We start from the raw sequence: 13,222 nt of genomic DNA, 5'->3' as shown, positions 1-13,222 counted from the left end.
TCCACATATTGACTCAAGTGCAACTCTCTCATCGCTATTCCAGACAAGTTTCACTGAAAGATTTTTTGGAGAATATTGTGGGAAGCTAAATGTCATGGAATTGATGATGAAATACAACTGTCCAGTCCTCTATTTGTAAGTTACCAAGTTTCAGTGGATGTACAGAATTCTTTCCAATTTTTCTGATGCTGGTTTGAACTTTTCTTTACAGATACTGGGAGAAACGCAAAGCAGAGCCCTCAATTTTAGCCATGCATCGAACAGCAATAAACAGAAAACCATTTTGTATTTTCAGCCAAAATCTTTGTTTTGTCAAAAAAAAAAAAAATCATTAATTTGCCCCGTCTGTGTGTTTGATCAGAAGAAAGTCTGTTAGCAGCTCTACTTACTGGACGAGTAGACAGAAGATTCCTGAGCAACCCTAAAGTTTTCATCAGAACATTTACATCGGAATCAGAGAGTAACTGGAATAACTGCTCTGTGCTCAGACCTCGTAAGATGTCTGATTTGATCTTCTGTTCAGCTTGAAATGCCATATTCTGAAAGAAAAAGACAGTGTTTTTTAAACCTTAAGCTTGAGTTTTTACTTTAAGTAGACAGTTATCTGCAAGCATATATATGTCCTTGCTAAAGTAATCCCGAAATTGTTATAACTTACAAAGAATTGTAAATTCTCCATAACAGCGTGTTTATGGCTATGCAATAGATCAATATCCACACAGTTTTATGGCTTATTTTGCTGACCTGGTTATTACCCACTTTTGTTTGCGCCCATCATGCTACTGACACTGCTCAAATATTTGCCTGAATGATCCAGACAACCAAATGTGTATCTGAATGAAAGGCTTCTCATTCATTTCTAACTGTTGAAGTGTTCCAGGCTGACAGTGCTTCCCCTCTTTAAATGGACAGAATGAAAAAACAGATTTCACTTACACTGACTCCAGTAACAACTCACAAGTTCCTTAAGTCACATTAACAAACTACTTCAGAAGTGCAATTGCAAGCAGCATTCCATCAGTATTTTACTCACCATTAAAGCCCAAATGCCGTTCACTCGCAAGGCAAGATTTTCACTTTGTGTTAAACTACATAGAAGTTCTATGGCTCCTGATTCCAAAATAGGCTAAAATGAACAAGTTGGGACAAAAACGTAAAAAAGCAGTAATTCTGTAAGAGAATCATACCCCCAGTTAAAGTTTGTTTTCTTGGTGCTCACGAGTCTTATTTAGACAAGCATTATTCTACAAGTCAAAAAATTCATTTACACTTCTTTTCCCCTTCAGAGAATACATTTGACTATTCAACAATATTTAACTGTCACACCACTGTAAGCAGGTTTACTTTTTATTAGAAAGCAACCTGTGATTTCAGTCTGCCTAATGTTACAACTCTGTGACAATTAACACATAATTGATACCCATCAGGAACGCTTTCTGAACCACTCAGCAGGGTAGCTTTTATCCAGAAACAATAAGAGGCAAAGACAAACTAACCTCTTTGCTTGGTGAGAACTCTAGAAGGAGATTGCATAGCGTAGAAGATGCTACTATCAGAATTTCATTCGGAGCATTCTGTAAAACCTGTTGTCATGAAGGGGAGAATGGAGAATCTCTGTCAACTAGGAGGGTAAGGCAGGGATCACTGTGAAATGGAATATCTGGAATTATGCTGCACTTTGTTATGCTACACATTTGGAGACACTTGGATGCTTGTAGTGCAGATTCAGACAGTGCTCATTTAATTCAATGTGATACTTCGCACTGCATGACAAGCTGGAGCAAAGCAAAGTTGTTTCATAGAGGTCAGATTTGAGAGCTTTCATGTGGCTTTTAAAGAAATCAAAGGGAACAAAGCCCTGTTCTGCAAAGCATGGACTTAATTCCGCTCAGTGGCCATTCTTTCAACAGAGAACAGGCTGTGACCTGCAGAACACCTCTATACCATGCTTTACCAAAAAATAAAAATCAAAAATTGGAAGCTCCAGGAGTCTCCTCAAAACTTCTGTTCCTTAAGGAAAGCACGATACAATACAGCAAATTTTGTCATCCTTGTCTTTTTGGCAAAGTGAGAAACCTCAAACAAGATAAACTCTGTTAGGTATGCCAGGATATCAGGTGGGACCCACACGTGCCATCCTTAAACAGAACATCCCTCAGTGTGGTCTGGGAGAGATTGGCAAGGTAAGGAGGATGCAACTGCTCTTCCAGCAAGGAAAGAGAAACGAGTGAGGGTGGTCTGTACCAACATCTGTTTCAGAGCAGCAAGCAAACGTTAACAATTACTCCATTTACAGAGTTCTGTACATTTACAAGTGCCCTGTAGATGTAAGCCTTCCTCTTCAATACAGCTATATATGCTAGGGAAAAGTGAAGAAACTTCTCTAGTTATTATCAAGCTGGATTGAAAATTAATTTATCTTTATTTAAAATTTATTTTATTTTTCACTTAAGAATAATTCCTGCCATTTTGGAATGAGCAGACAGAATTCCTGACTCCAGATTATTTAATCAAAATTACAGCGAGCAACAGCCAGCAGCAGTGTTTGCAAAGTTTCTTCACAAAGCTCCCTTTCTAGACTGGTTGTGCTTCTTTGAGTAAGCTTGACGTTTTAGTTTTACATTTCTACAAGTTCTGATGTTTCCAAGTTGGGATTTTTGCAACCTTTTAGATATTCAAACCATTCCTTCCAAGCCCTTTCAGATGACAATCACAAATATTGACCATCAGAGAATTATGGCTTTGTGACTATGCAGAACTTGCAAGCCTCATAAAAGGCCAATAAGATGAGCAGCAAATCAATTTTGTACAGTCCATTATTTTTGAGAATTAGAACATAAGCAGATCAGAGAAAGTCAGTGAGACTTTATACAGGCCTGAGCAGCGTGTCCAACAGGCATCCTTCTTCTGTAGAGTCACCCAAACCACCAGAAGGAGCCAAAAGATCTCCTGATCTTTTCCTTCCTTGCAGTACTTTGACTGAAGCTTGAAGACAGTCAGCTCATGGGACTGCCTCACTATCAGATTCATCAGTTCAGCTTTGCTGATGAGGCTTTCTCTGTACTTCTGAATAGAGAGCCAGGCTCATTTCAGGCATTTTTCTTTGTCATTCTCATGGGCGCCTACATTGCCTAAGCATTCAGGCTCCTTGCAGCATTGCCTCTTTCCCCATTTTCAGGAGCTAAAAAACACTGACACTAAGAAACTGGTCTATTCATCTGCACTTAGTGACAATCTTAGTTACAGGGCAAGAAACACTAGGTGCATTTTGATGTATTTTAATGTGGTGGATAATTGTATTTTATTTAATTAAAAAAAAAAGTATTTTAAAAAGTCTTGCTGAATTCTTCAGCTTCAGTTTTAGTTTGCAATGAGAACTAGAGAACTACAGGAGAAAACAGGCCTAAATTCTCTTGTAGCACTTACACACCAAGTCTGAACTGTTCCATCTACTCTGAACTGAAGGATATACAGTCCTACTGTCCTACAAGACTAAATATTAGGGATAATGTAGCTTTATTAATTGATCACAGGAAAGAAAAAGATGAAAAAAGAGCAAAGCATGAACCACAGCACTCTTTGCACGGACTTGATTTCTAAGTCATATCCACTACGATTCTACAGAAACACGTGCAAATTAAGCATACACCATATCCTCCATGTCATTATAACCAAGCAGAAAACTTGTGTGGTTGCAACTTGACTTCACGTACCTTCATTAAAGGTTTCCATACAGCATGATCCTGAAAACTTGTCCTGAGCTGCTGAACAGAACGGGACAAGCTGTGCAAACACCTAAAACAGAAAAGAAACACCCACTGTGAAAAAAAGTACACAAAGGTACACTTATGCTTCTACACATACACACACATTGCTTTTGCACATAATAATGCAGCCTAGAACGTGATGACCAATAGCTTGCAAACAGCAAAAGAAAATACCGTGCTAGTCCAGGATCATTTTCTCCCCTTAACAAGTTTTCCAACAGTAGATTTCAGATTAACTTCAGCTCTTGAAAAACTGAAGTTCTAGCAAGTGCAACATCAGACTTTGACCAAAAAAAAATTGTTTGTATGAAACAAAAAAGCATCCTACCTGACTGCAGCTAATCGCACCTTGATACTAGATTCAGATAAGCCATTAACAATACGGTCCATCATATTTTCAGTTTCAATGATCTAGAGCAAAAAGTAATCAATATTATATGAATAAAATAATATGAACATTTATGGGGTGGTTGTTTTGGGGGAGTTTTTTTTGTTGTTTTTTTTTCTTTTCTGTCTGCAATATTTTAAATATCATACAAAAGCTACAGCTAAAAATAACAAGCCCCTTTAGAGTCTCAGATTAAGTGGAATAAAGTGTGCATCTGCACATGATTTGGAAGATATCTATACCCTCTGTTCCACTGCTGCTTCCAAAATGTCTTGATGATAATTAAGAAAATATATGTATAATATACAGAATGTATTACTCAATGTTATACTAAAATGAAAGACAGCATGTGTGAGTGCACAAAATATATACAAACTATAGATCAGAGACATGTAGTAAAGCCATCTGGAAAAGATACAGTTGCTCATCTTCCATATTCAGACGTGGCCCTCATGAGCATTTCAAACTAGGATAAAAGGGAGTTCGTACCATGGTGGAAGAAGGCCTTTACATAATAAAGCAACTTCTCCCTGTTCACTCCCATCACTTACAAAAGACAATTCTTTGAAATGTAAGAGAAGGGATCCTTGCTATTAACTAAAGAAATTAATCCTGCAAAAAAAAAAAAAGAGAAATGTATGGGTTTGAATTGAATCTCCAGTAGGGTTTGTTGTTGTAGGAAATGGTTTCAAACTAAGAGAGGGGAGATTTAGATTGGATACAAGGAAGAACTTTTTACAATCCTTGGAAACACTCAAGGTCAGGCTGGATGGGGCTCTGAGCACCTGATGGAACTGTAGGTGCCCCTGTCTGCTGCAGGGGAGTTGGGATAGATGGCCTTAAGGGTCCCTTCCAACTCAAATGATTCTATGACTCTGTGAAATCTGGAGATTCTGAATGGTTCCCCACTGAAAAAATCCTCCTGCTTGTTATCTTTGCACTGAATGATTTCCACCTCCTACCTGCCCATACATTTCTTCCATTTATCCCCTTTAGTAAGTAAATAAACTCAAAACTCTCCTGCCTCTTGTGCCTGATATTTCAGTTTCACATGGCAACTCCACACTGAATTTCAAACTTTTAACTACATGACTACTCCTGAATTCCAATGTTTTCTTTGTTGTTTGAGTAGAACTTGTTTTCCTTCACACCAAACACTCCAATAGCACAAACCCCTTGGTCACTTCAGAATCATGGAATCAATTGTGATTTGGTTCCAAAATATGATTGACTGTCTAGGGTTTGTTTCTGGATTAACATTTATTTTATAATAGAGGCAAATTTTGTCCCTCAAAACACAGGTTTCAGAAATGTTTAAAGACCCACATGTCACAACAGTGTCCCTGCACTGATAACAGTTGGATTGATAATCTTTATAGGTTCCTTTCTACTAAGCTATTCCATTCTATTCTGAGTAGCAAGGACCACAGCATGTTGAAAGACTTCATTCTGAAAATCTAGTTCGTCACCATGAAAAATTCACACTAACTTTACTCTTCTATTTTGTTACTGAAAGACAAATTTTCTTCCAATTCCACTCAAAGAAAGTGCACTGTAGAAGGCTGTGTTAACATAACAGAAAGCAAGCCTTCACACCTCAACTTACACCAAAACAAAGAGGTGGAAGGAGCAAAACATATCCAAGCTCTTGGGCTGCCCTTCAGCTACAGCTCTGCCTCACTGCTAACAGTTTTGCCCACCTTTTTTCGAATATCTTCATCGTTTGCTCCAAGGGAAGCGTACAGCTTGAAAGCAGCCTGGCGCAGTTCATGGGCATGCTTCAAATCATGGTCAAGCTATTTAAATAAAGTACAGATATCAAATATAGACACTAAAAATTACAGGTGGTATTTCCTTATTTGCTGTAAACTAATAGTTGCTTCCTGGGGTTTTGTCTACAATACACAGAGCAGCCAGAAATACAAACAACCTGCTGATCATCAGCTGATGTCCACACTCATCATCATCTGAACACAATAATTTTAGGGTATGGTTAATGTCACTGCTGAGTTACAGATAAGTCAACTTAAATAATATTTGCTTACAACAATTTGATGTCAAAACACTTCTCAGATGTTACTGCTCTGTCCAGACCATACTAAGGCAAAAAGTCTTATTTACTCAACAGAAACTTAAAGGAACAAGCCAGGAGAAGTGGAAAAAACTGGGACAGAATCAAAAGTTTTATCGACAGAACTGAAGCCTACCCCTAAACCACAGGACCTACAGCTTAAGGAGAGTGTTAACTTCCAGTTCCTGTTGTAAAGGCAACACATCAAAGTGCTGTTTAGATGTTTCAGGAAGGTAACAACACAGGTGCTGGACAGGTGAATGAGGATGATGCACCATGGGACACATGGTGTCTGTGCTGAGGTATGATAATCAAGTGGCAAAACATTAGCTGTAGGGATAATAGTGGCATCCAAGCTCCTGCAATGTGTGAGCAAGGCAAGATGAAGAGTACATACAAAGTCTTGACTTTGGGAGAGCAGACCTGGATGGGCAGATGGAGAACACTGGTTCTCAGCCAGGAAAAGAGAAGGCTGGGCAGAGACATAAGAGCAGCCTTCACCTCAAGAAGAATACAAAGAACATGAAGCTGGATACTTTATAGAGGTGCACAGAAAGAGGAGAGACAATAATCAGATTGAAACAGGTGAGGTTCTAACTGGATGTGAAAAAAAAAAAAACTATTCACCTGGGGAACTTTGGAACTGATTGCAGTGAGAAGTTGTTTAATCACCATTGTTAACAGTTTTCAACAGCCAACTAGACAAACCTTCATGTCCTTTCCAACCAGAGTTGCTCTACGATTGACACCCTTCCAAACTCCATACCAAAAGGTTCCCCATACCAAAGTAAAATTTGAAGTCTACTCAAAATGCCAGAAAAATGTCAGTATTAAGCAACAAGTTACTGGTATAAAAGAACTGTAAAAAATTAAGCCATATGAACAGTTTCCCCTGGTACAAATACATCGTTAGAGCACAATGTATTATGTCTATTTTAAATATTTTAACAATGATAAGTAACCTGTTCTGCAAAGTCCACACTTATCTAGTTTTTACCTTTTGGGGTGTAATTCAAAGCATTTTTTCCTTCTCCTCCAAATAAGCACCCTGCCCTTCCAGATGACTACTTTTGCAGACTTTCTGAACACTTCAAGCACTGTCATAATATCTGTAATCACTCACATTCAGAACCTTTGCCATGTTTTTGATGCTACTGCCAATGCTCATTGCTCCCCAGTCAAATGCTAATCTTCCTTCTGCTTATTTAAATCCAAGGTGCAACCAACAGGTTTTTTTAATGCTTAATTTGCATTTTTACATCTACTTCAAAGCAGCTGTATATTCAGAATCAATTCAATCTGGTGAAAGCCTGAGAGGTGTTGTCTACTTCTTGGGACAGTTTCAAAGAAAAACAAAGGCTCTGTAATCCAGTTCTTTGGGGTACTTTCTAAAGACTGAATGAGAGAAAAAGGAGTTGACAAATGATACTTCCCTACAAGGAATATCAAGAACAATTCTGCTTCTGAGATTGACTGATCTACCAGTGCTTTGGTAAGTGTATACAAAGCTGGGAACAGAACAGCTCCTAAAATACCTATGAAAATAAGCCTCCAAGGTATATTGGATCACTGTTTATCCAACCTCTTGCAAGTGCAGATAACAATTGGAGATAATGTGAAGTGATATACAGGACATCCGGGTTTTTCTGCTTAACAGAAAAGAACTATCTCTGAACTTGACATTTTCCACAACTTCACCTATGAATTCAAACCATCCACATCACATGCACTATTACCTCTTATGAAGATGAAATGCAGTGGTTCCTGAAGGTAAGCCTTGTAAACTCAACACGTGAGCAACATGACAGATGCCCCAGCCTGGTACTTCATTGCCATACTTGGAAAATGTCACTAAACTCTTATGAAGAAGCTGTGTTAAACTATCTAGAAACCACCTTCCTGTTTTCCACAAAGAACAGCAGCATCCTTCTTACAAGATGCAGAGCCCAAATATACACAGAGTTCTTTGTTTGGATATTACAGGCTCCAGAAAAAGCAGCTAATGAGCAAAGGCTTGAGGACTACATGCATTAGGGTCATGGCCGGACCTCTGGCAACCTTTCCATTGACAAACTCAGACATAAGGCTGAGTTAAATAGAATAAAGAAACATCTTGAGCCCATTTGTTACTGTTCTTTAAATATTCAGAAGGGGAACATACCCTTTTGATATCAGTGATTGCACTCACTGAGCTGGGATACTTGAAGTAATCGGCAAGCATGACAATGAGGTGGTCAGTAATGCTGGCAATTCTTTGGAGCTCCACATCTGTTTCAATCAAATAGGCCAGAGTTTCTGCTCCTTCTACTCGCTCCTCCAGCAGTCTCTCCTTGCTACACATTCGAACCAAACATGGCAGAGTCTGATGAGTTTAAAAAGAATAAAAATAAAACACACTGTTTGGAACAGCTACATTCATAAAGAAACTCAAACAGCTATTCTAGAGCAATTCCCAGTAATGTTATTTAGACAGGTACCTTCAGACAAAAACAATTTTAAAGACTACAGAGAAATTGTTCAGGCATTACTGAGTATGCATTAGGCTACTTTCAACCAAGTTCTCGTGCAGTGAAAAAGAGTCTTATGTTTAGATCAGATGTTGCTACTGACACTGGTGATCCTGGAATGAATCCCATTTTGGATATCTGCTTAAAAAGATGGGAGTGATGGAAATTTGACTCTGCCAACACGTGGACTTTCATCTGTAATTACCTTGAATGGTAGATACGAAATTCCCACTAACAAAAAGTGTAAATGTGTATTCTACTGTGATGAACAGTGAAATATGTTTTCTTAGTGCAGCATTGTATAAAGAAACTGCCTGTTCCCCAGAATTACCAGAACACTGGACTTAGGGCCAGTTCCTGACACACTGCCGACAGCTCTCCCTACTCAAACCAATGATGAAGCACTGATCTTCAGACAAATTTACAAAACTACTGAGAAATGTGAGAAATGGTCTGATTTTGATGGGCTCCTTTTATACACTGTGCAAGCATTTTGACTACAGTCTTCTGAAACTTGCTACTGAAATACAAAACAGTGCCTTGTTCACAAGCAGAGATCAAGGTAGAAATGTTGTTTCCACATTTCTTATATCATTACAAACCTCAAGCTGCTGTGTATCAAACTTTGGAATATTTATTGCTGGATATGGACATTTTGTGTGATTCTTTATTTAAAAACTCTTAGAAGAGCCATATGGCTATAACTGTTTAAAGGCAGTTAGGGAACAATGCGTTGTTTGTTTTGTAATAAATATCATTAGAACATGGTGCTTTGAGACCATCTATTTAACAGATTTTGTGTTACTTTTTTATACTAGACAAATAAAAACAGGAATAGATCCTCACAAAAATGCTGTTTTAAACAGAATTGTCTAACTAGCTCACCTTAAGAACGATGCAAGAGTCATCAGTCCGTATTGCTCCAGCTCTGCACATGGAAGTAAGGCTGTAACAACATAACCGAACATAAATACACTTATCATTGGTTTTTAGCACTTAAAATGCTGCAGAATAACCAGATGCACAAATGAAGTGCATTCCCCTTACAGAATGCTGTACTGCCAATTTCCATACATTTGAGCTTAATGGAGTTGAGCACATGAACACATTACGATATGCACACTTACAAGGAGATTTATAGTGCAGAACATCTTGCTGGCGTGCTGACCAACACACACCACACAGGTCAAAAAAAGGACTAACCAAGAGGCTTGACTGATGCACAAATCTCTTACATTAACAAAACAAAGTTAATGACCTCCATTGTGATAAAACAGCGATACGCACCGATCTGTCCTACGCTGCCCACAGCACAGGCAAGGACTTGAAACAGTAAGGAGAGGGTCAACAGAAGGCTGACAGCCTGACAGCTTAAGTCCTAGAATCACCAAGGTTGGAAAAGACCTCCAAGATCACCCAGTCCAACCGTCCACCCATCACCAATATTTCCCACTAAACCACGTCCCTCAGTACAACATTCAAGCATTTCTTGAATGCCTCCAGGCTCAGTGACTCCTCCCTGGGCAGCCCATTCCGGTGCCCAATCACTCTCTCAGGGAAGCAGTATTTCCTTATGTCCAACCTGAATCTCCCCTTGCAACTTGAGGCCATTCTCTCTAGTTCTGTCACTAGTGAGAAGACACAGAGAGAAGAGGCCACCCCCACCTCACCACAACATCCCTTCCGGTAGCTGCAGAGCGATAAGGTCACCCCTAAGCCTCCTCCAGACAAACTCATCCCCATTCCCTCAGATGCTCCTCAGAAATATTGTGCTGCCCTTCTGTAAATACCCTCCAGGGCCTCAATGCCTTACTGCAGTGAGGGGCCCAAAACTGAACACAGCACTCGAGGTGCAGCCTCACCAGAGCAGAGCACAGGGGGACGATCACCTCCCTGCTCCTGCTGGCTGCACTGTTTCTGATACAAGGCAGGATGCCATTGGCCTTCTTGGCCACCTGGACACACTGCTGCTCGTGTTCAGCCAAGCATCAACCAACACCCCCAGGTCCTCTTCCTTCACACAGTCCTCCAGCCACTCAGCCCCAAGCCCACAGCACTGCCTGGGGTTGTTGTGGCCGAAGTGCAGGACCCAGCAGTTGGTCCTGCAGAACTTCATCCCATTGGCCTCAGCCCAGATATCCAGCCTGTCCAGATCACTCTGCAGGGCCTCCCTACCCCCATGCAGATCGATACTTCCTGCCAGCCTGGTGTCATCTGCAGAAACATTCAAGCTTGGCAATAGGCTCTAGGAGACTCAGTGCCCCAGTGCAGGAATAGTCAAGCATCTTGTTTTAGCTTTCAAACTAAGCCACTGTAACTGGCTTTTAGCATGTCACAACTGGGAGGTTAAAAAAAAATAACTGCAATTCGGTGAAGGTGATTTAAAAGCAACATTTCAATTCTCTGTTGGGCTGGCTGGAACTGAGTATAGGGTCAATCACAATGGCCTAGTAATAACACGCCAACCTTAATAATACCATGTTTCACTGCATTCCTACGATTTTTAGAAGTACCCAAAGTTCCCACATCTTTAATAACATCACTGAACCTGTTCCAAATGCCTACCAATGACAGCCATGAATAAAAATGCACTGATGATGAGCTATCATGTCTCAGAAGTTAAAAATATGACTTGACAGCACACAGATTATTTTATAAACTTTTCTGTTTAATCTTTCTATCTTACAGCTGGAAATGCTACTATTCATGTCCAAACAATCAGGAGAAGAACACTAGTCTTGCAGCTGCCATTAATTCCTGTTAACATACTGTTTGCAGGACAAACTGGTTCAACTTCCAACACAACGTAAGCTAAAGTACTTCAGATAAAATAAGCTTGGCTTAGATGGCATCAGCTATGCTAATTTCAGTAGAAAAGATTTCTGTTCTTCTTATAGGTGCAAATTACTCCAGGTCTACTTCAATAGTTGAAAAGCAAAGGAAGCTGCCTAAGATACCCCTGTACACCAATACAGGTTAAAACTAATTTAGCAAAAGGCTTCAGAAATTCACAAGAATAGCTCTACTTCTGCATTCTAAGGACTCTACCAATAAACCAGAGAAGAATCCCACATGAATTAACAAAAGCTGGCATATCAAAAGGGAAGTCTTAATTTAGAACCAGAAGAACAGAGGACCTGTTACAATTTCACCTACTACTCCACCCTAGACGAAATGAAGGGAGATATAACTTACTTTAAGGGATACAAACAGGGAATGGACTTAGAGAAGAAAAGCCAATAGATTTTTTTAAGCCTCTACACTGTCATCAAACTGAGGCCTTGAATGCCCTAGGAAAGAAGGCTGCCCACAGACTAATTAGAAGCCCACTCTTGAAGCACAAGACACTGGTTTGTTTCCCTCTTGCTTATAGCTCTTCTTTGCTTTTCATTGCACTCTTTTTCTTCTTTGCTTTCAGAAGTCCATTTGAGCCAAAAATGAGAGATTCTCCAGCCAAATCCTTCCAAACCAAAGCAGATTTATAAAGAAAACCAACACATCCGAGAGTGTTCATCCTAGAACAAGGAGACTGTCCAAAGACAGAATAGATTTTTAACTGCAATGTGCCTTCATAACTAATCAATGCTCTCATATCTTGAGATCAGTTAAAAAAAATTCAGTTCTCATACTTAATTTTTTAACCCTAACTCTGTTTTCTCTGAATTGCCAAAGAAACACAAATCATCACAACAGACTTCTACAAGGCAGTTAATTTACCTTGCCCTCCCTTCAGTGCTTTAAGAAAACCAGATTTGTTACAAGGGAATATGGGAAACCCCCAGTCCAACCTCCCACACAGAGTGGGATTACCTTCCCAAAACAATCCTCCCCAAACATACACTTATTTATAACTGCTTTCATGAGTGGGTTAAGTTGCCACAACCTGGCAAAATGACAAGAGACCATCCTACCTACTCCCCTTCCTTCTTCCTCCGCCAGAAACTCAAGACTGCACTGACAAGTGTCAGTGAAATTATTTTGGTGAATAGAATCAGAAAACTCATTGCCACAGGGCAAAGATAAGCCACCAAAATTTAGAATAGCTGTAAATGGAAGGAATTAAATTAAATCAAATCAAATCATCAATGACCAGACTCTCAAATCATGTTTAATTTTAGTAGTTCATAGTGACAAATCTCTTTAACCACTTGAAGTCATTTATTCCATCTCATCAACACAGTGGAGTGAAAAGGGTCTTAAGCAGAGTTCGTTCCCAGCTTACAGAGTGAGAAACCCTAGTGTTCATGTTACAGAACTTGGTCACATTTTGTCACAAGGTACAAAGACATTACGTAACAAACATACAGAAATCTGCCCATGTCAAAAGGGAAAGGTTGATATGAATATAAAATAAATTCATAACTAATTCTGCTGCATGAACATATGAAGTTTAAAAACTAATCTATATTTAATTAGATCACTTGAGAGAGCGCCAAGCTTTGCTCTCTTCTTATTTTAGGGGAGGGCACATTGTTCTCAATATACCACA

The 13,222-nt window shown here is 39.4% G+C and overlaps 1 protein-coding gene across 6 annotated transcripts in view; it reads right to left on the bottom strand.

Moving 5' to 3' along the window:
- ARMC8 (armadillo repeat containing 8) overlaps positions 1 to 13,222 on the bottom strand; it is a 57,855-nt gene that overhangs the window by 7,056 nt on the left and 37,577 nt on the right. For 4 of the 6 annotated variants that reach the window (XM_052687301.1, XM_052687302.1, XM_052687303.1 and 1 more), the window contains 8 exons: positions 9,619 to 9,679; positions 8,388 to 8,588; positions 5,856 to 5,951; positions 4,096 to 4,178; positions 3,714 to 3,795; positions 1,497 to 1,583; positions 1,034 to 1,126; positions 390 to 539 (listed from right to left, as the gene is read on the bottom strand). In XM_052687301.1, coding sequence (XP_052543261.1) covers positions 390 to 539; positions 1,034 to 1,126; positions 1,497 to 1,583; positions 3,714 to 3,795; positions 4,096 to 4,178; positions 5,856 to 5,951; positions 8,388 to 8,588; positions 9,619 to 9,679 — 853 coding nt within the window. The remainder of the gene's footprint in view (positions 1 to 389; positions 540 to 1,033; positions 1,127 to 1,496; positions 1,584 to 3,713; positions 3,796 to 4,095; positions 4,179 to 5,855; positions 5,952 to 8,387; positions 8,589 to 9,618; positions 9,680 to 13,222) is intronic. The other 2 variants (XM_052687306.1, XM_052687307.1) reach the window with 1 other exon arrangement.

This window comes from Tympanuchus pallidicinctus, unplaced genomic scaffold, assembly GCF_026119805.1.
Source record: "Tympanuchus pallidicinctus isolate F22 unplaced genomic scaffold, pur_lepc_1.0 scaffold22, whole genome shotgun sequence".
NCBI classification, from domain to species: domain Eukaryota; kingdom Metazoa; phylum Chordata; class Aves; order Galliformes; family Phasianidae; genus Tympanuchus; species Tympanuchus pallidicinctus.
The sequence above is the reverse complement of the archived record's forward strand: the minus strand, read 5'-3'. Positions and strand labels throughout refer to the sequence as shown.